Genomic DNA, 25,754 nt, shown 5'->3' on the forward strand with positions numbered 1-25,754 from the left:
GAGATAGAGAGAGTGAAAGAGGATGACAGAGGTGTAAAAAAAAAACAAAGAAAAAGAAAGGTTAGTCCAAACCTGATGGAGGAGGGTTCAAGTCAGTTGGTACACTAGGAAGTGTTGGAGATGAGGGCAGAGGGAAGATAGGGTCAGCAGAGGTCACGCAGCTAGAGTCAGTCCCGTCTCCTTCCTCCTGTTTTGTAGGCCCACCCTGCAACAACACAAACATATGCAGTGTGCATTCACTTAACAGCCTAAACACCAACAAGACGAGATGGTGAGATGACAGTACAGGAAATAAGAAAATAATTTATCAAATGGAAGTAGACTTAATAAATGTGGACTTGACCCTTTTATAGCGGCAAAACAAACAAACAAAAAAGCACCTAGTACAAAAAAGGTATGAGAAGGGTAGATTATTAGAAAATGTATAAAAAGAATTATAAAACTTAATGAAATATTATGAACTTGAAGATTTTCAGTAAATTGTTTATCACCCGGCACTATAATATGGTTCACAGCAGAATTTCTTAAATTGTTTGTAAATTCAGAAGTTGACAACCTCACCCCTCACCTTAATCACTTCTGTTATAAGGAAATAAATGTCCAGCAAATAAAAACACACATACAAACAAAAGATTACACACACCTCAGTGGGATCCTCCATAAGTGCTAATAGCTGACTTTCTCTCTGGGCCAGCAGAGAGAGATGCTTGATGGGGTTTGTTAGAGCCTCTGCATATTCTACACAAAAAAGACGAAGAAATAAGTAAACCATCAAAGGTGATCAAACCCTGATACTAAAAAATTGTTTGCTTGAAACCCACACTGGATGATCTATGAGCCATTATAATTGCCCAATTCTGCTATTCTACACAAATACTTAAAAGAAATAAAAGACACACTGCAGCCTATCAAATATTGCATTATATAGTATATAGTACCTTTTGCAACTCATCAACTTCAGATTTTCCATTAAGTCTTATAAACTGGTTATTTGTATTAATGAGTAAAAAATAAATACACACAACATCTTTGTGTTTTATTTAAAAACATTACACTTCAACAATTTTCACTACAGAACTTGTTTAATTTAAAACCAATTAATAGAAAGCCTTAAGAGAAGCATTTCAGCGACTGACAATTCATAGGAGTGCTGATTTAATATTCAAACACATGAAAAAAAGTGGAAACCTGACATAATTGATTCATCTTACAAAATTGATTCATCAGTACTTTAAAAGTCCTGCAGGTGGATAAAAAACACAAATAATTATCTGCTTGTTAAGTGTGACGTCATGCAAAGCGGCTTCCGGGTTCGAGCACTCAATCAAACTGTATGGGGAGACTCATCAAATGGTTATAATAAACGTTTACAAAGCATTGTAATACTTTCAAAAATCACGGTCACAATTATATATGTCCATACCTAATATCCGATGGCAAAAAAGTGATTACATTTTTAGAATTTGTTACAATTTTGGTATTTGTGATGAAGTCCAAAGACTGTTGATTTACATGATTTTATGTAAACTACACTTTAATGTGTGATGGGACTAAAACCATAAACAAATATTTTTTTAATTCAAATAAGTAGCGGCTTGGACCCAAAAACAGTATCCATACGTCACAACTTAACAAGTGGATATGCGACTGGACAATGATGATAGTGATTTAAAAAAACATACGTTTTAGGGGCCTGAATCTCGTTATTTTTTGTTGACAGTTGCAGGCCGGATGGAGGAGGGAAGGTTATGTTAATGGTATTGGATATCCCTGAAATCCCTTGCCTACCTTGGTGCTCGTTGGGAATGTAGTCCTGTACCTCAGTGTACACAAGCAGGGAAGGCAGCATGAGTGGTTGGTTCAGTTCATTCTTTAGACAGATGTAGTGATATCCTATCACACACATATAACCGAACACAACAGTTATTGCAAGCAAGTAGACGTTTGTTACTGTATCAGACTAGCGAGATTACTGCCATGTATAGGCACCTGGGCGCAACGCTGACACTGGCAAGATACGATGACCAATAAACTTTCCGTTTTCTTCATATACCGCCACTCTCAGAGATGCTAGCGTAGGTAACACCACCTAGACAGAGAATGAAATGAATTACATACTTTTTCAAAATGCAATTCATTTTACATAAGAATACACATAAGCTTGTGCATGACAGAATTGCAAATTTTGGGTAAAATATTACTTTAGTTTCAAACCTTATTGAACACAAAGGTTTCATCATCCCAGACTGGGTCCAGAGAGTTGTTGTTTGAAGTTTTTGTTCGATATTTCCTTTTAGTGTCTGCAGGAAGCCCAAACATGTCCACCTCCACATAAACACCAACCTTCTTATCATTTAGAAACTGGCCTGAGATGATCTGTGTATGTGAAGGAATTAGATGTCATCAAACTGTACATTTTACATGTGAAAATATAAAATGCAGAATAACGCACATCATCTGTTGTTTGAAACAGTAAATATAATAATAATAATAATAATAATAATAATATAAATAATAATAATAATATACCTTGACTTTAACTGTATTGGCTACAATGCCATCCACAATGTCTGTAGTAAAGGGGTCAAAGTGTTTGTCAGTGCGTCTCATGAACTCCGGTTTCAGCAGATAGCCACAGCGGCCATTGTATTCAAACACCCCCATGTTCAGCTGCATCGCCAGGTCTGAGAAACAGAGTAAAAGCTACTTTAAGGAATTCTTATGCAAAAATGAAGCACAACAGCTAAAGACAAACTATGAAGAACAAAACAGCTATGTTCATGTCTCACCAAGGGTTTGGAAGTTTAGTGCCACCATCTGGCAGCCCACGTTCCAGAAAAGCTGTGGCATATAGTTGCTGGAGTCCACACGAGTCCCTTTGGGGTAAATGCGACTCATTTGCTTTTTATTATATCTAAATAAAAACATTTTGCTTAGGAAGAACAACATTGCTTGAACATGACACAGCAAGCACACACATCAAACATTCAGGAGTGGGTTTCGAAAAACAATCGTTAGCCAACTAAGGTTGCATGATCCGTCATTACAAACATAGTTCGTTGATTTGGCATTTCCCAAATCCATCATTCCTACTAACATTCGCAAACTAGAGCTGTAGTTAGAAACATAGCACCTGGCTTTGTTCTATTCCCAGTTATCCTCCCTATGTCCTATTCGTTTAGAACATTCTAACAATTAAATTTGGATTTATTTTTTTTAAAAAAGCATTAAGTTCATCTCCATTAGGTGTAATTCGCTTTCAACATTTTTTACAGTTCAGTTTTAGCAATCGTTATGTTTACAATTGTATTTCCTTCACAGAACACTTTAAAAACATTGATGTAATTTTGAACACAGCCGTGACTCATGACAAAAGCTATAGCTGATCTATTATTAGCGGAATTTACTTTACATCTTCAAAACTTGTGAAAACAAAAAACATAGCATACGTTAATGCTTTTCAATTATAGTAGATTATTTATTAAGTATCTGCACTGTATATGAAATGGGCCTGTTGGTTAGAACATTTCTGTATTGGTTTGCATTTGCCAAATTGTAAACGTAGATTTAAAAAAAATTTTTTTTTTTAATTAAATAAAAAATACCCTACTATATAATAATAAGACTACTACTACTACTACTACTACTACTACTAATAATAATAATAATAATTTTCATGATCATCAATATTATTATTAAAGTCGGATTTTATTCATTTCCTAATAAACAATAAATATTAAATTTCATTTTTTAATAAATAGCCTCATCATTTATTTATTTATTTATATGATTTATATATGATATTAGAATACTTGTTAGCTTTTGTAAGTGATTTTGGGCCCTATCATACACCCGGCGCAATGTGGTGTAAGGCGCGGGGCAATAGTCTTTTGCTAGTTTCAGCTTGGCACAAGAGTCGTTTTGAGGCGTTGCGCTACGCTGTTTAAATAGCAAATGCATTAGCGCTCATTTGTGCGCCATAGGGGTTCTGGTCTAAAAGGGAAGCCGTTCTGAGGCGCACTGCTGGCGCGTTGTTATTTTAAGAAACTATAACAGATTTTTCATTAGACCAAAACAAACCCGGCATAAACTCCGGCGCAGAGTTGCGCTTCGCTTACACACTGCTTAATACGCACAAGAGAGCAACAGGCAAATATCTTAACATATGAAAAAAAATAAATATTAAGGATATATATAGGATATAATAAGAATAGATATAGGATATAAATATAAAGGATTAAAACATAACAAAACATATTATTTTCTAGCCTACAAAAATATGAAAAATCACTGCTTTTATGTCTTCTTCATCTCGGGAGGCTTTTTCAGTTCATTCATAACAATTTGCTTTTGTATAATGTTATTATTATTAGCAGTATTATTTATTATATCCATATTTATGTTTGTTTTATTAAAAACAAGCTTAGATTTGCCCACCTGTCTGGTTTTAGACCATATGGGGCACAGCATGTGTTTTAGGATATAACTCAGTATTTTGAGCACACTTCATTAATGTTATTCATTTATTCGTTTGCTGGAAATTAGAACTGAATTTAGAAATAGTTTTGAAATGAATATTTGCGCTAAACTAACGCAATGAATTATTTATAGACTAATTGATGTCTTTCCCTATCCAAGAGCGAAAGTGAAAGTAGATCCATTATCTCCATTATTATTCTCACGCAGTAGATGCTCTGTTTAACAGTTTTCTGTTAAAAAAAAAACTGTAACTGTTAACTGTTTCCTAGTGAAATGCTCATTTTTTCCACTTAGACTTACTTTAAGTCCTGTAAATAGCGAATGCGCTTATGGCGTGACAAAGCTGGCTCTTAAAGGGAATGGGAGATGAGACTCTAATTGGTTTATTCTCAAAACACACCTATAACTCATTAGGAAAATAAACTCAACCCTTTTAGACTATGCGCCACGGCGCAAAGTGAATTTCCCATCCTTAAATTAGCAAAAATGCATTTTGACACGCCCTGAAAGCGTTTGCGCCCTGCGTTTTGTGCACTGCGCATGGACCGTCAAAAAAGAGCCCTTTATGTTTCAGAATAAAATATGTAATGTTCTCAATAATATTTTAAAAGGAAACATAGGCTCTATAACTGCCATTTACATATATTTCAATAATATGGAAAACGAATGTTTGTTTTTACCAATACTAATATTGAATTATTATTTTTTTTAATGCATGTAAAAAAATATAGTTTGCAAAAAGAAGGGTTCTTCTCTAAAGAAGTAGTTATTCCACCCCATTTAGAGCATCATTAAGGGCGTTTTACATTGTAACTATTTTGGTTCAAATGATTGATTGACAGAGAAACTAAGGGTTTTTGGGAAAAACTCGTCACTACATCATTTTCCCAAACGATGCATCGTACTATGATAGTTCAGCCGCGAGTTACGTCATTGTTTGGGAATAGCACCCCAGATCAGCACTCCAAATACAAGTAAAAAAGCATAAAAAATACAAAATGGTAAGAACAACTAAATATTTACAGATTTATAACAATTAAACAATCACCCAAAAATTGCAATCCAGTTTTTAGTTGCACATGTTCTACTACATGCATTAAAGAATACATTCAAATAAGAACCTTATAAGATGTTTTAAAATTTCCCAAAACATGCAGTTTATGTAAAGTACAGTACATTAAGTATTTAAATTCTATTTTTTTAGTACATGGCATGTTGGCGAATTGGGACTCTGCGTATGGGTGATTTTAGAATTCCGAATACATTTTGCATCACTAAGATAAACCGCCCCTTATTCTTTCAAACACAAAACATTAAATGAAATCATTTTGAACAACATCACTAAGGATATCCATTTACTGTATCTCTACAAAAATATTTCATTACATTTTGTCTTGGAAATATAAGCTACATTTTTTATTGTCTCTGCCTCCTGAATCTTACATTTAGCTGCATAAAATAAGCCTTTCATTTTTTGTGTGTACTTATTTAAATAAACATTTCCAAAAAATGTCTATTTCTGTATTATTTATCATTTCAGTTATAAATGCATACTACTTGTGTCTCTACCGAAGATCTGGTCAACTGTTTTACATCAGTTATAGAAGGGCATGAAAATTTTTAAAGCACTGACTAAAAGACTTGCTCCAAGTGATTTCACTTCCTCTGGTTAGACACTCTGCAAGGCACTGAGGCATGTTGTTTATTCTTCTCTACTCCATTTGTACAAAATATTTAGGATACACCAATAATAGATTAATTATTTGTCTCTGTTATTGTGAATTTCTCATTCCTTCATTTATTTATTATTAATTAATTTTCCTTTGGCTTAGTCCCTTTATTCATCAAGGGTCGCCACAGCAGAATGAAACACCAACTTATCCAGCATATTTTTTATCCAGCAGATGCCCTTCTAGCTGCAACTCAGTAATGTGAAACACCCATACAATCTCACATGCACACTTATTCAATTTACCTATGCCGCATGTCAAAATGAAAAACGGAGCACTGGTGAAAACCCACACTAAAAGGAGGAGAACATGCAACTCGAGGAGAATTTTTCATTCACTTATTAAAAACAATAAGATAAAAATGCACATTTGTTTGGTTGAGGTTAGCATTTTGAGCTAAACACAAAAGGGTGAAAAATGTCAACTCTGTTATTGGCATATAAAGTTTTATAATCATTTAAACAACAATTAATAACAGAAGCAAATGCTCCCAATCACATTTAAAAATGTGGGCTTATTTTCCTCAACGAATCAGTTTACATTTGTTATATTATCAAGGAAATTGCTCAAAATGTACCCACAATTCTGGACTGAGTCATACAGTATGTCATTATCTACTACTGACAGTGGCTGATGAAGGATACTCAACAAACTCGGTGGGAGAATTTTTCAATGTGTCCATGCCTTTGGTCTCCACAAAAGATGACATCTCAAAGAACTTTTTCCTCTCTAAAATAAGAGAGAGAGAGATCAACGTTAAATTCAGCATTCCTGTATGTTTGTTTGTTTACTTATTTGTTGTCACATCAGCAACTTACGGCTATTTCCTGGCAAGATCAACATAAAAGCATTACGTAATAAAAACTTCAATAACAACTTCATATTTCATTAAGAGTTTATTCAAAATCTACAAAAATGTACATTAAAATTATTAGATATGATGTTTTAGTTAAAATGTTTGATACATAGCCTAAAACTCTTCATGGGGATACATTTTAAAAATATCAAGTGGGCATAAAACCATAACATCTTAAAAATCTTGTCTAGGTTTGTAATTAAATATGCTTAATGGTGGGAAAGACATTCCTGTACATAACATCTCATATGTGTTCCAACCATTACATAAAATGGACAATTTTGACCCAGCTTTAGCAATACAGCTGAATTAGAATACAAAGCGTAGTTATCAGGGTTTTTCCAGTTTTCATCCAGTCAAATTTTAGATTTTTTAAGACAATTTTAAGGCCATTAAAAACGAAATTTTAGACCAAATCAAGTTTTTTTTTTTATCATGAGGAATGATATTAGTTTTTGTTTTGTTTTATGAGGAATTTGCTTTAGAAAATGTCTAATAGCTATTGTGAATTATATCTCCTTGCAATGAAAAAAAAAGAAAGAAAATAAGGGTTTGCTAAGGGAAAAGGCCCAGTAAAGGACCCACGAACTGCCAAGAAATAGATCCACAACCCATTTGTCAACAAATCAGGTGAATCAACCATGGCTGTGTAGATCAAGATGATCAACTGATGGAGATTGCAAATGACAAGGGCCTTTTAGGGGGCACTCGCATATTGCGTATTTCTAGAGTTTGCACAAGTTTGTTGTTTCCAATGGAGGTGAGCAGCTTGCGTCTACGAGCGACGTGACGCACTCGCACAAATGAACCCCGAGCTGCAAGCGCACCGCGCTTCAACTGACAAGGATTGACCGATCAGCTTCAGCTTGTGTGGAATATTCACATTTCGGTAAAACTCATTTTCTCAGACAAACACAGAACACACAAACACAGCAGTCCTTTTTACTTTTCTTCATAAATAAAACTTGTATCAGAGAGTGACAGCAATGTTTTGATAGTTTGTTATCCTATGAGGAAACGGTTGATGGTCGCATAGCAACCAACAAAACACCCCCAACCTCCTGCAGTAAAATTGTCAAGCATTGACCGGTGTGTGGAGATAAAAAGGTTGGGGACCACTGCCCTAGCTGACCAAAAATGAACAATTTTGTAATCTGTTCTCCACAAAAAAGATAGAGTCTCACTAATTCGCCTCGCAGCAATCCTCACACTAATTGATAGAGCATAACAAATAACATGCAAGTAGCAATAGTAATAGCGTATAATCTTTTTTTCCCATATAAACCAGTGTGAATACTGATATTTTTGTTAATAAATTTAAAATAGGGTCAATTTAAAGGCCAAAGGCTTATGATTTTCAGTTACAAATGGCTTACTGATGTTTTGCTTTATATTTTACATTAGGTTATTATTCATTCATTCATTTTCTTTTTGGCTTAGTTTCTTTATTAATCCAGGGTCGCTACAGCGGAATGAACTGCCAACTTATCCAGCAAGTTTCACGCAGCAGATGCACTTCCAGCTGCAACCCATCTCTGGGAAATATATCAGGCTATTTTTTTGTTTATAAAGATATCTAGATATAGGGCGATGCAGTGGCATAGTAGGTATGGCTGTCACCTCACAGTAAAAAGGTCACTGGTTCGAGCCTCGGCTGGGTCAGTTGGCATTTCTGTGTAGAGTTTGCATGTTCTCCCTGCGTTCGTAAGGGTTTCCTCCGGGTGCTCTGGTTTTCGCAATCCAAAGACATGCTGTACAGGTGAATGGGGTAGGCTAAATTGTTTGTAGTGTATGAGTGTGAACGATGTTTCCCAGAGATAGGTTGTGGCTGGAATAAGTCACAACCCATTAAATAAAACATGCTGAATAAGTTGGCGGTGCATTCCGCTGTGTCGACGCCAGATTGGTAAAGCGTTTAAACCAAAAAGAAATTGAATGAATGAATGAATATCTGGATATAGTATTAAAAATACTGTTTACCAATTAATCCCTCAACGGAGAAAAAGGAGGTCTCAGGCAAATAAAGGTTGGTAACCACTGGTTTAAGACTTTTTGAGACCTAAATTATTATTTATTTTTTTGTAATTTAAGACATTTTAAGACTGACTTAAGAGCCGACTTAAGAGTTATAAAAATGATGTTAAAAGTATCATTACTCACTGGCTGCCACCTCAAAAGACTTGAATTTGACTGGTTCGATGTAGTTGACCAATGTGGACATCTCCTCTGTGGCATTCACCTCACTATATGCAGTACCCTGAAAAAGAGAGATGGGTCAAAAACACGCACATAATGAGGATAGAGTAGAAAAGGGAACCGTAGAGTGAAACAAAATCTACCTCATCAGTGTTGTTGTGTTTCTTTGGATCTGGAATGGGTTCCTCTTCCTCCTCCTCATCACTCTCACCATCTCCCCGATCTATAAAGCAATATTAAAACATAATACACACACACAAAGACACAAAGATTTTAAACACACTATAAATACATTATCTGTGAACTGCCATACTAGTGCCTAATTGACACCATTCTCCATCCTGAAGGCTGAGACCTCATGTCATCTAGGCACAAACCCACCAATAGATTTGCTGTTATCATGGTCTTTGGCCATCCTCTCTGCAAGCTTCTCACCCCCATTGGACATGAGCTGGCCCACATCCCCATCAGACAATGGACAATCTAAACACAAATCTCATAATGAATGGGTTTTAATGGAAAATGAAATGGGTAAATGAAAAAAAAGGACGATGTATACATTTATATTCTCATTTACCCCAAAAAGAGCTCAATACATTTGGATTTGAATCACACTGGTTTGGAATTACATGAGGTTGAGTACATGTAAATGATGTGTTTATGAAATAACTGCATAATCGTGTCCATTTGAGGGAGACGCAGAATAAAATGGCCCACAAGAATAATTCATGATTTAAAAATGCTTCATCACAAAAGAGCAGAAGCGGAAAGGTAGTTAAAAACACACAAGGCAGTTAACTGTGACGGAATTGTTCACTGTTCAGTAAGTGAGAATGCTGTTAGAATAAAAATCACATTAGCATCAGAAGCTTGATTCATTATAAGAATTGGCTCTTGAGGGCCTAATACACTAATTGGACATCACAGGTTGCCCTGTCCAACAACACACTACATGATCTGCTGATGTAGGAAACACTGATGTGCATTCTAACAAGCCATTCACACAGATTACAGTTACCGCTTTTCCATTTTTCCTTGTAAACACGCTCAACTAAAGTGTTTGACCATTGTGCTCATGTCTTGGCTAGTACCTCAATGTGCAACCTTAATTTCTATATGCACACATCCAAATTATAGATAGATACACAGTATAATGCATGTTCTCAAGTTGCTATAAACATTTAAATAATCATCACAATTGTTTTGATGCATTTTGTGATCACTGAAATCACAGTCACTTCTGTGCTGGAGCAGATGAGGTTATATTTTGGTATGCTAGCATGTGTACACACACCATTCAAAGGTGAAGACTGTTCGTCTGTCCCATCCTTGCGTCGGATGCTCCCACCGTTAGAGGCCCTGTGGTGATGTTTCTTCTTGTTCTTGATTAAGATCTTCCCCAACAGCTCCTGGGGGCTTGGGAGTTGTTGACCAGGAACCAGCTGTAAAAACAACATGATCTCTCAATGATAAAGGCCAAATCAATCTGTCATTTTCAATTATTACTTACTCTGGGTTATGATCAAGCTGTCATTTTATATTCTATAAAATTTTATATTCTATCAAACTATTAAGTTTATTGGACATCATGCTCCTTACATACTTACATTGACAGATTGTCTTATACTTCTAACAACTAAAGTTTAATAAATTTGTTTTTATGGTGATGAACAACCCACCGGATATTTGTCCAGTGGGTCAATGAGCAGCGCATCCCCAAACATTGAGCGACAATATTCAGCCATTTTAGCCTGCTGCTTTGCTCTAAAAGAAAACAACAACCAAGGTAAGATATACACAATGGCAAAACAACACGCATTAACCACATAATCAAACCTTGCACTTACGAGTCCACGTGGTTCTCAAAGGACAGGATGAGAGGGTAAGGTGACGTCTTGAAAGCACTTTCAGCAATGGCTTCAATCACATCCTGAAAGGGCAAACAACAAAACCTTATAGACACCATTTCTCTTTGCAGTTCAGACAGGGGGTGAAATATGATGAAGTCACAGACTCTGAGATAAGGCCATACACAAACCTTGAATGGGATCTCAGTTGTCATGGTGAAACCATGAGTGATGATTGGCTCTTCTTCAGGTGGGCGGCCCTTCCAACAATCCAGCTCTATACAGCGGCATCCTGTCAGCAACACCTGTCTGTACATCTCAACTGAAGACAGGCCTGTCAGCTGCCCCACTGAAGTTAGAAAGACACAGTTCAAGATATGCACATTACTATGTTCCTGTCTAATAGAATGTGTGTTTGTGTACCTGTAAGGTATGTGTTGTGTGATGAGTTGATGAAATAGTGGGACAGCGGCTGGTTCATATCATCGATAATGTCCAGCCTCTCAGGGGGAACCACAGTGTTTTCCTCTCCGCCAAGATACTTTGTGAAGCTCATCAGGGAGATCTGATCTGCTCACACATAGACATGTAAATCAAATTGCAATCAGACTCATCTTTACCATATGACTAGGACCAGACAGAATCTGCAAACATTTTTTTTTTACTATTTTTGATGAGAATTTTGTAAAAAAAAATAAAAATCTGCAGATTTATGCAGAATGATTTTAGTAGTATCATAACCAAAAACTTAATATTGGAAAGAAAAATAATGTATCTAATGCAAATCCAATTACATACAGTTCTTTGGTAAACAAAGCAAGTCTCATTTAATATATCTACTAAATCTACTAGAAAATATTACTTCACAAACTGTATTATGAATAAATCATATGAACATTTTACCATTCCTATTATGATATTACAATAATATTAGTCAAATTAAATAAAAAAAAACTTAATACAAATACATTTACACACATTTACACAAGTAAATACATAGACTTAACAATGGGCTAAGAATCTGTGGAAATCTGCGGATTTCTGCACGCACAGATTCCATATAGGCCTACGTATGACCAATGTCTGTGAGTGTGCACTCATACCTCTCTCCAGCTGGCTGGTGTTGGTCTCATATTTCTCCATGAGCTGGCGGACCTGATCTCGTTTGAGTGGAGGGTAAAGAACCTCATTTAGTCGTGAATCCCTCTGTTTGCGATTTATGAAGTCCATCAACTGATCCAAGGACAAGAAGGGCTTCCCTTTAGACCCTCTACACACAGAATTGTAGAGAATTGCCCATTAGAAACACTGCGTAATGCATAATTTCAAACATCAGTTCTAAACACATTAACTGCTACAAATAAGTATTTGGACACACTCAATAAAACAAAATAATGAAGAAATTTTGTATTTAAACATGTTTAAACGTGAATTAAACTGTCAAAATTACGTTTTTTGGCACACAATATTTATATCACTACTGTTAAATCCTGTTCACTCACAGATCTACAAAAATTCGCTCCACCTCTGGTCTGGGACTTAGTTTGTTTAAAAAGTTCTGGAACATTTCCCAGGTGAAGTCATCTGGTTTTATACCGTCCACCTGGATGGATGTATGATAAATCGACAGATATACAGATAAAGAGACAGATAAAATGAAGAGGTTAAGTTCAAAGTCACTTCATTCCACAAAAGCACCTTTAGTGACAGCATACCTAAAAACTTTTTGTCTAACACCCCCTTGGGGAATATTACTTTAAAACGCAAATTATCTTTAAAGATTGTGTAAGCACACAATGTTCACAATACAAGATGTAAAACTGGTTCTACAGCACTGAGCCATAGCCGCAAAAAACCATTTTGAACTTTATGTTAATCTAACGTGCTCCTTACATTAATAAAAAAAAAAAAAAAAATAGATGGGATACACCTATTGATTTTTCTGGTGAAGTTTTACATTCATAAATACTTCTTTTTGTTCATATTGTGTCTTTGTAAAGTTATTTTCTGCATAATAAATACAAATACATTTTTTCTAAATATAGGAAATACAGCAAAAAATAAATAAATAAAATCAGACGCACTGCATCGGTTGGCTAATGCAAGTAAACATTTTGTTATATATTGTGCACTATGCTTCTGGGGTTGTTGAAACAGTCGGTCATTAACTAGACATGTCAGTTGTGCGACCCCTGGTGTTTACCCTGGGTTCTCTAACTGATTCAGTTCATTTATAAGTTCACCCTGCAGAGGGCAGTGCAAGACAAGAAATATGTAGACACATTTAAGATCAGCTTCTGTGTCCAAAATAAGCCATAAAAGGACTAAGCATAGATCACCATAAAGTGTAAAAGACGTGATTAGTTTTAAATGACGATAAAACTTTCTTAGCAAGTGTGCATCATTTTGGGGGGAAAAAAAAACAATACTTTGAAAACAATGAATTAACAAACAAGAAAGAGACTATAAAAGCTCAGCAGACTGACAATAAAGGGTTTAACATGTAATAGAGATGATCGGTGCATGATTGATTACCCTGTTAAAGATAAGACCGCAGTGCTCCAGCGCCATCTCCACACGTTTCTTATCCGAGAACATTTTTAGGATGCTAACAGAAGTGAAAGAGAAAGAAAAAGAGAAGAAGTGAAAGGGATAACAAAAGAAGAAGTGGTAGATTAGCAACAAAAGCCTGAAGAACTAGAACTTAACTGTGTTTGAGTAAGAAAGCTTGTATTTACTCACTTCTTTACTGGGATTTTCCCATCCTGAGTTACCTGCAACTTTAGCTTTGTGTAACTATTACAAAAAAAAAAAAAAAAGACTGAGAGACAAACTACTATCACTCATCATTAGCTTACAGTTATTATTTGTACTTCTGCAAAAAGAAAATCTAATGTACTTTGTAAAATTACCAGCAATCATCAACAATCATCCTGCACTACCAGCACTGCCTCAGACAAGACAGCAAAGCAAATAATAGTTTTATTTTTTTTATTCTGGAGTGAACAAACCCAAATCGTGCTTGTATATTAAAGCTCACCCAAAACTGAAAATTTGTGCCATTTACTTTCCAAACCTGTATAACTTTTTTTTTCCTCATTATGAGTAGTAGAACTTTCAATGTTTGACTGAGCTAAACTTTTAAGACCATGTGTGACCTTCAATTACAAAACCAACTCTGAGGCAAAGCTAAAGTTAAACATGGAAACCTGGCTTGAACTTTTGTCAGGTCTAGTTGGACTTAGATCAGACAGTGAGATATAAAGATCCCGTAGTAACATATTAAAGTGCATTTTTCAGAATTAAAGCTGCAATTATGTTACAAATGTGTCAATTTTAGCTATAAGTTGTAATTTAAGGATTAAACCTGCAATAATAAGTTACAGAGATAAGAAGTAGCAACTGAGAGTTTCTGTATAATGTTGCAATATGAGATACAAAATTCACAATTTTGAGTGATAAAGTTGCATAGTGAGATGTACATTATATATACACCTGTATATTTAAAGCTCAGTGAAAGCTTTTCGTATGTTTGCTCCACTAACATGTCACTTGGCATCACACAATTCTTTTAGACAAACAGAAAACTCACGCTTTGAGTAAGAAGGTGTTGCGGGAAGCATTCTGGGACAGCATATTTGTGGCAAGTTTAAACAGTTCATCCGTCCACAACTGGAAACCCAAATCACAAAAAAATCAAACCTTCTTAAATGAATTAAGGCATTTATTTAGTAAATCATAGAAATAAATGGTGCTTCATGTGTGCCAAGCTTTTGAGGTTTAACATAAAACAATGTCTATGATAATTTGATCAGAAGTGCCCAAACCTTTTCGTATGAAGGACCAAAAACCAAATATCATTGAGTTCTGTGAGCCGTAGAAAAATATACCAAACTATTAGACATTAAAGTTGCCATAGGAAATTTCCTGAGTCAAAATATTTTTTCATAATAAATATAAAAGTTTACTTTGAATTGTATTAACTAATGCAGTATAACTTTTTAAATTATAACTTGTTCCAATAAAAACATAAACAATCATATTTATAACACAGTGGAGTTCAATGCTGAATATACTAGTCAAGCAGATTCTGCCTTTGCCTTGATTTGCCCACCAAAGTCTCTGCATTGTCCTTGATCTGTCGTATGTACATTTGAAACTATATCTTATTCATTTACACCATTTAAATAGAAACATTTAATTTCAGATTAAATTAAATTTATTTTTGTAGCTAAACAATAAAACAAACAGATAAAAGGGTACATTCAATCACAAATGACAATCTCTAAACCACTGTCAGATGGGATGGCGGGCTAAATCAAATGTTACCATGGGCCAATTTTGGCCTGATGGTTTGAGCATTTCTGAATTAGAAAATACAAACAAAAATGTACACTTAAAGCTACAGTAGCATGCAGAAAAGCAGGACGGAGCAAGAGGGAGTAATAGCAGGGACATGGTCTCCTGGTGACAAGGACTGGTTGTCGTGGTTACCTTGCAATAGCCATCCTGCACAGCTTGGAAGTTGAGGAAAGAGATGTTGACCAGGTCGTTGCCGTAGACGACCGTTAGCAGCCTTGAGTCAGAGTTCCCATCTGCTTTGCCCGAAAACAACATTTCACGAATACGTTGGTCCTAAAAACACAAACAAACTTTACCACCCCCATCTTGCCATATGAGCCTTTCTAAACGTAAGCTTCATACTGACACTTTCCAACTTAGGCATACATACTGTAAAACTTACCTTTGGCGTCTTAGCAAACTTCCCTGTCCTGGTGTCCCTGATATGACTCATGTCCAGGATTTCCGCTTCCTAGAAGATACGCAAAAAGACAGATCAAAGAGATGATGAGTGCAAATAATAAACATTACAATGTCATTCAAAAACACAAACAAAAAAACAGAATTTACTAAGAAATCCTACTGAGACATCCATGGTTATGACAATATGGAGTTTAATTATACAATTTAAATAAGTAATTAAGTAAATAAAAAAGTAAATAAATAAATAAATGTTTAGAGTAAACTGTATGTATCTTCTTTATGTATCTACCTTACTTCAAACAATATTGCATACAATAATTTCCCATTGACAGTCAAACTGTGTACTAGGTAGGGGCCGGTATAAGATTGCAACGGTATGATAACCTTAGATCAAAATATCCTGGTTTTATGGTTTTTTGAGTACTGCTCTAAAATATATATATATATTTTTTTTTAATATCTGGGTAAAAAAAACTTTTTTTTCTCCTCTGTACATAATATATTTTAATTTGAGAAAATATTTTTTTTATATATTTTTAATTTTAGAGCAGTAAACATGTCAAGCTCAATAATAAAAATGAATCATTGACTTCTGCTCTCTTCATTTGTTTGAAAAACCCAGATTTCTTTACAATTTAAAACGGCATCTTTGGATATGTTTTCTGCTGGAGATACTGTTGTACTAAAAAAACAAACAAAAAAGTAAATAAAAAATCTTACACATACCTTAGGAATGGTATTACAGAAAATTTTGACAGTTTTAAAACCTTGACTTTTCCAAACCGCGGTATACCTTGAAAACGGTTATCATCCCATGCCTAATGTGTACACCTATTTATTGTCTTCAGCATTCTACTGTCAACATTGCCAATTGTATTCCGTTTTGTTTTCTGGGAGTACAGTATGTTGTTGTATTTTGTATTTTGCACTGTGGAGCCCAACTTAAGCTTTCTACTCATCATAGTACACATGCTGCTGATGATGTGACAATAAAAGTGATTTGATTTAAACAAATGTTTCAAACTAACTACACAACGAAAAGATTATAAAGAGCAAAAACTAGACCTTTACAATAAGGTATCACTGGTAAATGTCAGTTAGTGCAATAATGTGAATGGGGTCAATTTGTTACAGAAATTATAATCTTCATAAACAAAAATACAAACCAACTTCATCAGTTTTAGCTAAATTACAAAGCAAGTCTGCCTTTTGATTTTAATGAGCCATTAAACATTAACTAACACATTAATATTACCCAAGATTGATAAATGTTTACCAAGTAGGTTTAGTCATAAGTTTAGGTTGTTATAACGTTAACAACTGGAGCCTTTTTGTAAGGTGTTATCAAACAATAGGCCTATAAAATATCTGATCATTTTAATCAGCGTCACGGGCATATCATATCATAGGCCAGATTACACTCAAAAAAAGACTTATGGTGTCTGTTCAAACTGCTTATTTAAAATCAATCGAAACAACACAAATCTTGAGTTATTTGGGGACAAGTTCATTGTTTCATGTTCGATACACTTAAATTTGTTAACGTATACATTAACTTAATTCATGTTATCCCAACAGAAAGCGATTGCATTTTTTTACATTGTATTATTTTAAAAAGTTAGTTTGAGGTGCAGTTGTGATGAATAACACTGCAAATAAAACAACCTGAATATGATTGTTCCAAAAGTTCCTAATATGTATTCTAAGTTTAAATATTAAATGGGTGTTCACAGTATTTTAAAGAACCCACAACTTCGACATTACTGTGCACGTTTATCGTGTATTGTTGAATATCAGCAAATTTACATCTGTAAATTACACAAGGTAGACTGTGGTTTGGAAAAGTTAAGGTTTTAAAACCAACCAACATTTTCTGCTATACCATTCCTAAGGTATGGGCTAATGTTTTTTGTTAGTTCTTTAGGACAACAGTATTTCACGCTGAAACAATATCCAAAAATGCCGTTTTAAAACTGTAAAGAAATCTGTGTGTTGATGAAAAAACAGCAGAAATCAATGTTTAGTTTAAATTATTTAGGCTTTCATGTTTACTGCTCCAAAATTCTTCAAATGTTTCTCAGAATAAAATATATTGTGTTCAAAGGGGGAAAAAGTTTTAGTTTTTTACCCAAACATTTCAAAAGATGATATTTTAAAAGCAGCTATCACAATACGGAGAAACCGCAATATGTTTATCCAAGGTTGTCATACCGCCAGAATCTTATACCTTATACCATGCCTAATAACCACTGTAAAAACATAAACATTATTTCCATTCCTGTTCTATTGTTGTTTATTAGGGCTGTGCCACTAATCGCAATCAAATTACAATCAAGTTTTGAAACGTTTCGATTGGCTAAATCGCAAGAGGTTGTGACTTGAAATATATTTGTATTATTTAAAGCATCAGACTTGGACACACTGGGGCACTGTTTTTGTACATTACAGTGTTTACGAATAGATTACATACAATAGAACACAAGTAATATTAACAAACTATACATCAGTCTAAAGCTACAACCCTCAAGCAGCCATTGCAGCTAGTTGTTGCTAGCTTATAAAGAATGTATTTGCTATATTTGTGCAAGTCGTACAGAAAGGCTTATTAGATTTGGACTACATATTATTGTAACAACAAGACACACACACACATTCAATGCTGTACATCAGGGTTTATTTTGAAAGTTAAGAGTCCCCTCCCCAGAGCAAATGCGTGACTGCCGTCAGTGTGTGATAGTCTTACTAGCCAATTGTGTGAGGACAATTGAGTGATGAGTGTCTTGCTAAAAAGTCAACTGAAAGTATTGCCAGTGACACAGTAAAGTACAATTTGAGAGTTATTTCAGCCATATTAGTTTGCTGGGTGTTCTGTATTCTTATCATTATTATTATTTTTTGTTTGTATAAGCTACACTATCTCTCTATTTTGAGTTCAACTTGTTAACCGAAAGCTAAGGTCATTTTATTTGTGTTTACTGTTTGCTCTAGAGAAAAAATAGTGTTTAATTTCTGAATTTTTAAAAACAAATTTGAATAAACGTTAAAGTAAGTTAAAATCGTTTCAGTTTCTTTTTTAAACTAACACTCACTGCATCTTAGCAGTAAGAAGCTACCGATACAGATTCTTGAGCTGAAGCTTGATTACAAAATTAAAGCGCAAATCAAATAGAAATCGCAATATCTGTCAAAAAATACAAATAAAAATAGCAATTAGATATTTCTCCCCAAATTGCACAGGCCTATTGTTTATGTATTCTATTTATTATATATACGTTTTTACTAGAGTATATTTTACACTCTTAATATACTAATAAAAATCAAACATTCCTCAGAGAGACAGAAAAATTTTTTTGAGTATTAATAGACTGTCTGCTTAATATCTGTTGATATGCTCCTTCAACAGACATTTAACTGACTATAAGAAACTTTGCTAGTGCATGTCAACTTACACTAACCCTAAACCCAGCCTAACATTCTACTTATAATCTCATAAGAATTAGTTGGCATGTAGATGCAATGTAACTTAAATTCAACAATCGGACCATCAAAATAAAGTGTGACCAAAACATTTAAGATTACCTAAATTTGCATAACAAAATGTGCTTGCTTGTGCAAAAATCACTGCCAATTTGCTAGGCAAGTGTATTTTAATACGCTGATATGGTTGCTAGGTGGTCGCATACTCGCTGCAGGCCAAAACAGCTTCTGCACACATTTTGGGATTAAATAACTATAAATAAATAATTAAAATGAATGCTGTTCACTCATTTAAGTATCTGATCTTGCAGGAAACATTATGCACCAAAGTAAAGTCCTCAAAGTATTTAAGTACATTCAAATGTGATTTAAAATGTAAAAAATACAATTTAATAAATAAATTAAATAAATAAAAAATAAATAAATGTTTTATGGTTTACTTCCAGTTTCTGTCTTTCTTTATAGATGCCAGTTATGACCACTTACACTTATTCAGAGAACCCTATAGGGCCTGCAGGCCAAAGTTGGCCCATGGTAACTTTTGATTTAGCCCGCCAAGAAAGGGAGAATGATGGGGATGGTTTATAGATTGTTATTTCAAATTGAATGTAACCTTTTTTTGTTTGTATTATTGTCAAGAAAAAAAAAGCTAACTAAAATTAAATGTTTCAATTTAAATCATGTCAGTTAATCAGATTTAGTTCAAAAGGTACATGCTGTCACCCGACAGATTAAATCAAGGCAAAAGCAGATTCTATTTGACAAGTGTGTTCAGCATTGAACTCCACTGTTATAAATGTGATTTTAAGTTCTCATTTAAAAAGTTTGCTGTTTGTTTTAAAATATTATGAAATAAAATAGGAAATGGCCTATGGCAACTAATTTAAAATATTTTGGTATATTTATCTTTGGTCCACGGCTCTCAATGATATATTTTTTTTTATCCCTTTATACAAAAAAGTTTGGACACCCCTGCATTTCAATTACTTCGGATGACTTTTCCAGCCCAGATTCTGTCCAATCACATGAGATTTTGAACAAGAATGCTCCTCCCACCATCCCACCTGTCACCTACTAAGCTCATAGGTATGATTTGTTTACGGCAATAAAAAGGAAGATGAGGTCATACATCTTTTTCAAGAAAAGACTGAAAAGAAAAATCTAACTCATAAAGGTCTTTCTGAGAAATCTGGAATGAGATAACAATGAACAGAGATCTAGACACAGACACACACACATATAAGATCCGACAAAGTAAAACATACTGTTTCTGAAACCAGGAAATAGTCAACTTTATGACTTTATGACAGATTCTCACAACACTTCAGGATTCACATCTCAGATAAACATCTCTCACTTCTGCTTCGTGTGTTCTGGAAGAACAGCTAAACGTGGTCGCTGACTCGTAAAGAGAATAGCTGAGTAAATGAGCTGGGGCAATGGTTGGAGGACTGTGCTTGTAAAATTCAACAATAAACAAAACAGATCTGGACTGTAAATACTTGCTCTATAGCCAAGGGCTCCCTCCCTTTCTCTCCCTCTTTATCATCTTCTGCTTTCCTGTACTCTTGTCTCCCTCCCACCACGCTGTGTGACAGTGGAGATGAAGTTGCTGAGTTGAATGTTCCTCAGAGTGTGTGCGTGGGTCATGGGTTACTGGTGGAAGTCTGCTAAGGACTGGTTTCAGTTCAAACAGCAGGATAAACACACACACACACACGCAAACAAACAGACACACACAAAAGCACACTAAAGCTGTTCATGTAATACAGTGGCTCCTTGAAGGGATGCTGGGATAATTTTCAAATATAGCCTACATTATTGAGCCAGTGATCTGTCTATCTATCAAAAACAAAACAAACAAATCTCAACAAACTGAATGATATATTCATCCCTCAGCTTTTAGCTGTCATCTTCCATATCTGTGGGTGTGGTTGTAAACATAAACAGAAGATCTATGATTTCTTCCTGAGAGTTCCATCAAGAAGAAGGATTTAAAACCTAACTAAAAAATAACTGTTGAAAGCTATGACAAAACACATATTAGAACTTATCCATATCCCTACACAGAGATGTAGACAAAGCTATATTTACACTAGAGTAACGTAACGTTGATAGCATCAACAGGTTGCATTTGACTAACCATTACAGGCTCAAACTTGTGAAATATATCTTCCTGAATATTGAGCAAGCATGCAAGCACAAGGGTGTATGCCTGTCTGTGGTTGTTTCTTGCATACATACATACACCTCAATTTTGGCAAGCAAAGACTGTTGACCAAAGTTTAATATTTAGCCTACAATGACACTGTACTATTATCATTTTATTTCAAAAGCTCAGAGAGAAACACAATCCATTTAGAGGCACACTTGGAGAAACAAGCGGATCTTGTACAAGTGACATTACTCTAAATTATTCATTCATTAATTTTCCTTTGGCTTATTACCTTGTTTAATAGGGGTCAACACAGCAGTATGAACAGTCAACTACTCTAGCATGTTTTATGCAGTGGATGCCCTTCCAGCTGCAACCCATTACCGGGAAACACCCATAAACTCTCACATTCTCACATGCACTCAGACACTATGGCCAATTTAGTCATTCCAATTCACCTTTGGACTGTGGGGGAAACTGGAGCACCCAGAGGAAACCCATACCAATATGAGGAGAACATACAAACTCCACACAGAAATGCCATCTGGTCCAGCCATGGCTTGAACCAGTGACCTTCTTGTGGTGCTAACCACTGAGCCTTAAGCGTCTATTATTTATTTTACCTTACACTGGAATAGTGACTTTGGTCTTTACTCTTATCAAGAGCACTTGTGCCGATACATCAAATGACAAAATAAAATCTATATCCAGAAAAAAAAAAAAAAAAAAATACTCATAACCATTTTTAATGTATTGCTTCCTCCAAAAATGTACATTTTGTTTTTAATTACTCCCCAATCCCGAGACTACAAATTAAGATGTTTTAGATGAAATAGGAGAGCTGCTTCATTTTCAACAAACATTAACAGTCACGATAGAAGCACAGAAGAAGAAACTAAATAAAATTGAGACTTCAGTGCTTAAGTTGTAATCATATGAAGCTCCAAGAACAATTTTGTGCACCAAAAAACAATATGAAATTACTTTGTTTGCAATAAAATCAACAAACATCAGATTCAAAAGTCAGATTCAAAATTGTATTAGTGCACAAAAGTGTTCTTGGAGCATTGTATTGTTACAGTTGAACCACTGAAGTCACATGCAATGTTTTGGTTCCTTTTCTGAACTTTGAACATTTTGTGACTTTGCAGTCTGTAGAGGATGAGAGAGCTCTTGGATTTTATCTGAAATATCTTAATTTGTTTTCCTAAGAGGAACTAAGGTCTTCAGGGCAAGTAATTAATGACCGAATTTACATTTTTGGGTAAACTAATCCTTTAATTTTATTGTGGTTTACTAGAGTTCATTGGGGTTCAACTAAGAAACATAAATCTAAACATCTAAGAGACACAACCTGTGTAGCTGTGCTGCTGGTGCTCAGTCAGTTCAAACTAAACATTCAGGTCCTGCTCATCCTCTTGATAATGAACATCTGTCTAAATGTTAACTTCAATGTTCAGTTGAATTTTGATCCTTTTGTATCTGCATATACAGTTATAAAAAATACATATAATACAAATTCAATTTAATTAAACTTTTAAATGTAATAAAATTTATTTCAATTAAATATTAGGTCAAAAAGATCAAAATCTTAGGTTCACAAACATCTGCCAAAATTACTGGCTGATAAACAAAAAGGATTAGAGAGAGAGAGAGAGAGAGAGAGAGAGAGAGAGAGAGAGAGAGAGAGAGAGAGAGAGAGAGAGAGAGAGAGAGAGAGAGAGAGAGAGAGAGAGAGAGAGAGAGCAGCATAACACACTGAGCCCTGAAAACATCACACAACAACAACAACAACAACAACAACATTGCACTTAATAAAACCCCAAAAAAGATAAAGCTGTATTTACAACTAAAATGACAATATAAACCGGTAAAATACCTCAGCTATGTGAAAGATTTTAAATAAAAAAAACATTAACAAAATAGAGATTGCGTGATTGGCTATAGAGAGAGACACTGACAGAGATAGAGACCACCAGAACAAAGACCGTTCATTCTGTTCAAAGAGAGAGGTGGAAACATAGGAACATTTCCTACTTCACTGTGATCACTATCACCACATTAGAATTGAATATTTCCTAAGATTCTAGCAAATTTATACAAATTTTTTGCCATTATCAAAGTCAGAAAAATTACAATACATTTTAGGTGAAAAAACCACAATGATCCTAACATCAGCAAATATGTGCCTGACACAAGCTCAGACAGTCAACCAATGGACAAAACTAAAGCAATATCATTTCTTATGTTTATATTTCTTATTGTTATGACCATTTTATTTAAGAGAGAAAGAAAGAGAGAGAGAGAGAGAGAGAGAGAGAGAGAGAGAGAGAGAGAGAGAGAGAGAGAGAGAGAGAGAGAGAGAGAGAGAGAGAGAGAGAAAGAGAAAGAGAGAGAAATAATGAGAGTGCATGAGAGAAAATATGTATGCACCTGGGAATCTCCAGGGTTTGGTCATTCAACCTATTACAATCAAAAATAGTACAACACAATAGAGAGCCACCACACCCTGTCTTACCAGTCTTTGCTTGCCATGTCCATGTGATACAGTAAGCAGACTATATGACATTGCCATTTTTTGTCTTTCTGAGATATATTTTGAAAAATGAATATCATTTCACAAGATCACTTTATTTTCAATAGAATTTATAATTGTACATTGACTGGAATGCTTTTGCACAATAGTGCATCAGTATAAAATACACAAAATAAAATGAACAAATTAAAGCACAGATGAAAACAATAGAACAAGAATAAAAATGAAATAAACAGTGCTTTATTCTTTTTGGTGGAATCTAAAAGTATTGAGGTACAAAAATTCAATTAATAATGACACTGTATTGTCTTCACAGTAAGAATAATTAAACACAATTAAAGGTGCAGTGGTGATTGTCTTCTGAAACTTGTGTTGTTGTGCTGGTTAAAAGTTTCTGCACATTACAATAGTAATAAGTAAATGATCTAAATGTGTTTATAAGTATTTTAATATTCTGGGTAAGAAATAAGATTTAAAAAAATGTTCATCCAATTAAAATTTATCAGGCCAACATTTGCCATAATTCTGATAAGTAGCTCAAACTGTCCATCAACAAATGTAGATTTGAACAAATGTCAGTGAAGGACGACACCATGGCTAAAGTATTTCTGTTAGACAGGTAATGTTCTGTTTTAAAACTATTTTAGTCACGCAAATGTTGAAGTAGATTTAATTGTGTTATGAATTGGTTATATGCACAGAAGTGTTGTTCAGCCACTGAAATCTTCTGGTAAAAAATTGATGTGACTATTTTCAATTTCACTAGGTCCTTTTGAAGCATCAATAATGTAGATTTATGTTTAGTTTAACAACAAAAGTAAATAGCACTATTTCGTCTAGCCTGCTTTATTGAACTGAAGTTGGTTTTATATTCCTATTGGTTAATTTTTAAAAAAATTGATAACCTGTGACGCTCTCTCTATATTGCTTACCATGCTACTCTGAATATTCGCTCTAAAATAGCATGTCAGTATGGCTTTAGTAATAAGTGTAATTCCAGCATGCACATCCACATTACGACAAGTTTTGCTTGCTACACAACTGAAAGCGTGCTAGATAAAATAGTTTTTCATTGGGAATTGTAGTATTATAAAGTACTATGAAGTTTTTAGGCAGGCGAATGACATGATCTAGCGGGTCTCTGTCATCTTTAATGTGCACATACATGATTTTTAGGAGGCGTGGCTTTAGACTGCAGGGGAGGGACTGTTTCAAAGATATTATGTTAACAACATAATAACTTTAATCTAATCTTTTTCAAAGTGGCTAACTTCAAAATTGTTTGAATGGGCCCAAATGGTTTAAGTTGACTTGAAATCTCACAGTCACCAGGCTTAAAAACCAAAAAAAAAAAAAAAAAAAAAATCACACTATTAGATTTGTGTTGCAGATTATTGCAGATTATTGTACTTTGCAAAAGCAATGATAAAGGTGATTTATATGAGTTGAGTAAGTGAAAAGGTCATATACGGTCCATGACAGGTGTATTTTAACACTAGTCACTAGACTAGACCTAACACTAGACCTTCCAAAATGCCTCTTCCCTGTCGTGTGGCCTACTGACTGGCCTTCTTGTTGCTTTTAGAATCAAACCTTAAATATAGCAAAAAGCCTCTTCAAATAGAAAGTATTTAACATGAACTAAAGCTTCTGCTGCTGATAGTTGAACAAAAACTCATGTGAAACAGACAAGATGACACACACAGGGAGATGA

General features: G+C 34.6%; 1 protein-coding gene across 8 annotated transcripts in view; it reads right to left on the reverse strand.

Annotated features, from left to right (window-relative positions):
* The window catches only part of plcb3 (phospholipase C, beta 3 (phosphatidylinositol-specific)), a 95,368-nt gene that overhangs the window by 16,402 nt on the left and 53,212 nt on the right, over nucleotides 1-25,754 (reverse strand). For all 8 annotated transcript variants that reach the window (XR_015494471.1, XR_015494470.1, XR_015494469.1 and 5 more), the window contains 23 exon segments: nucleotides 15,853-15,921; nucleotides 15,603-15,743; nucleotides 14,701-14,780; nucleotides 13,851-13,904; nucleotides 13,644-13,716; nucleotides 12,611-12,711; nucleotides 12,212-12,378; nucleotides 11,532-11,678; nucleotides 11,300-11,457; nucleotides 11,109-11,191; nucleotides 10,941-11,025; nucleotides 10,556-10,703; nucleotides 9,643-9,744; nucleotides 9,405-9,484; nucleotides 9,226-9,322; nucleotides 6,854-6,938; nucleotides 2,790-2,914; nucleotides 2,530-2,684; nucleotides 2,215-2,376; nucleotides 1,990-2,089; nucleotides 1,789-1,893; nucleotides 644-738; nucleotides 73-205 (listed from right to left, as the gene is read on the reverse strand). Coding sequence is in view for 3 of the 8 variants with exons in the window: in NM_001122773.2 (NP_001116245.2) it covers nucleotides 73-205; nucleotides 644-738; nucleotides 1,789-1,893; nucleotides 1,990-2,089; nucleotides 2,215-2,376; nucleotides 2,530-2,684; nucleotides 2,790-2,914; nucleotides 6,854-6,938; nucleotides 9,226-9,322; nucleotides 9,405-9,484; nucleotides 9,643-9,744; nucleotides 10,556-10,703; nucleotides 10,941-11,025; nucleotides 11,109-11,191; nucleotides 11,300-11,457; nucleotides 11,532-11,678; nucleotides 12,212-12,378; nucleotides 12,611-12,711; nucleotides 13,644-13,716; nucleotides 13,851-13,904; nucleotides 14,701-14,780; nucleotides 15,603-15,743; nucleotides 15,853-15,921 (2,545 nt within the window). In the remaining 5 variants the exon portion in view is untranslated.

Source organism: Danio rerio, chromosome 7 (genome assembly GCF_052040795.2).
Source record: "Danio rerio strain M-AB ecotype USA chromosome 7, GRCz13ab, whole genome shotgun sequence".
NCBI classification, from domain to species: Eukaryota; Metazoa; Chordata; class Actinopteri; order Cypriniformes; family Danionidae; genus Danio; species Danio rerio.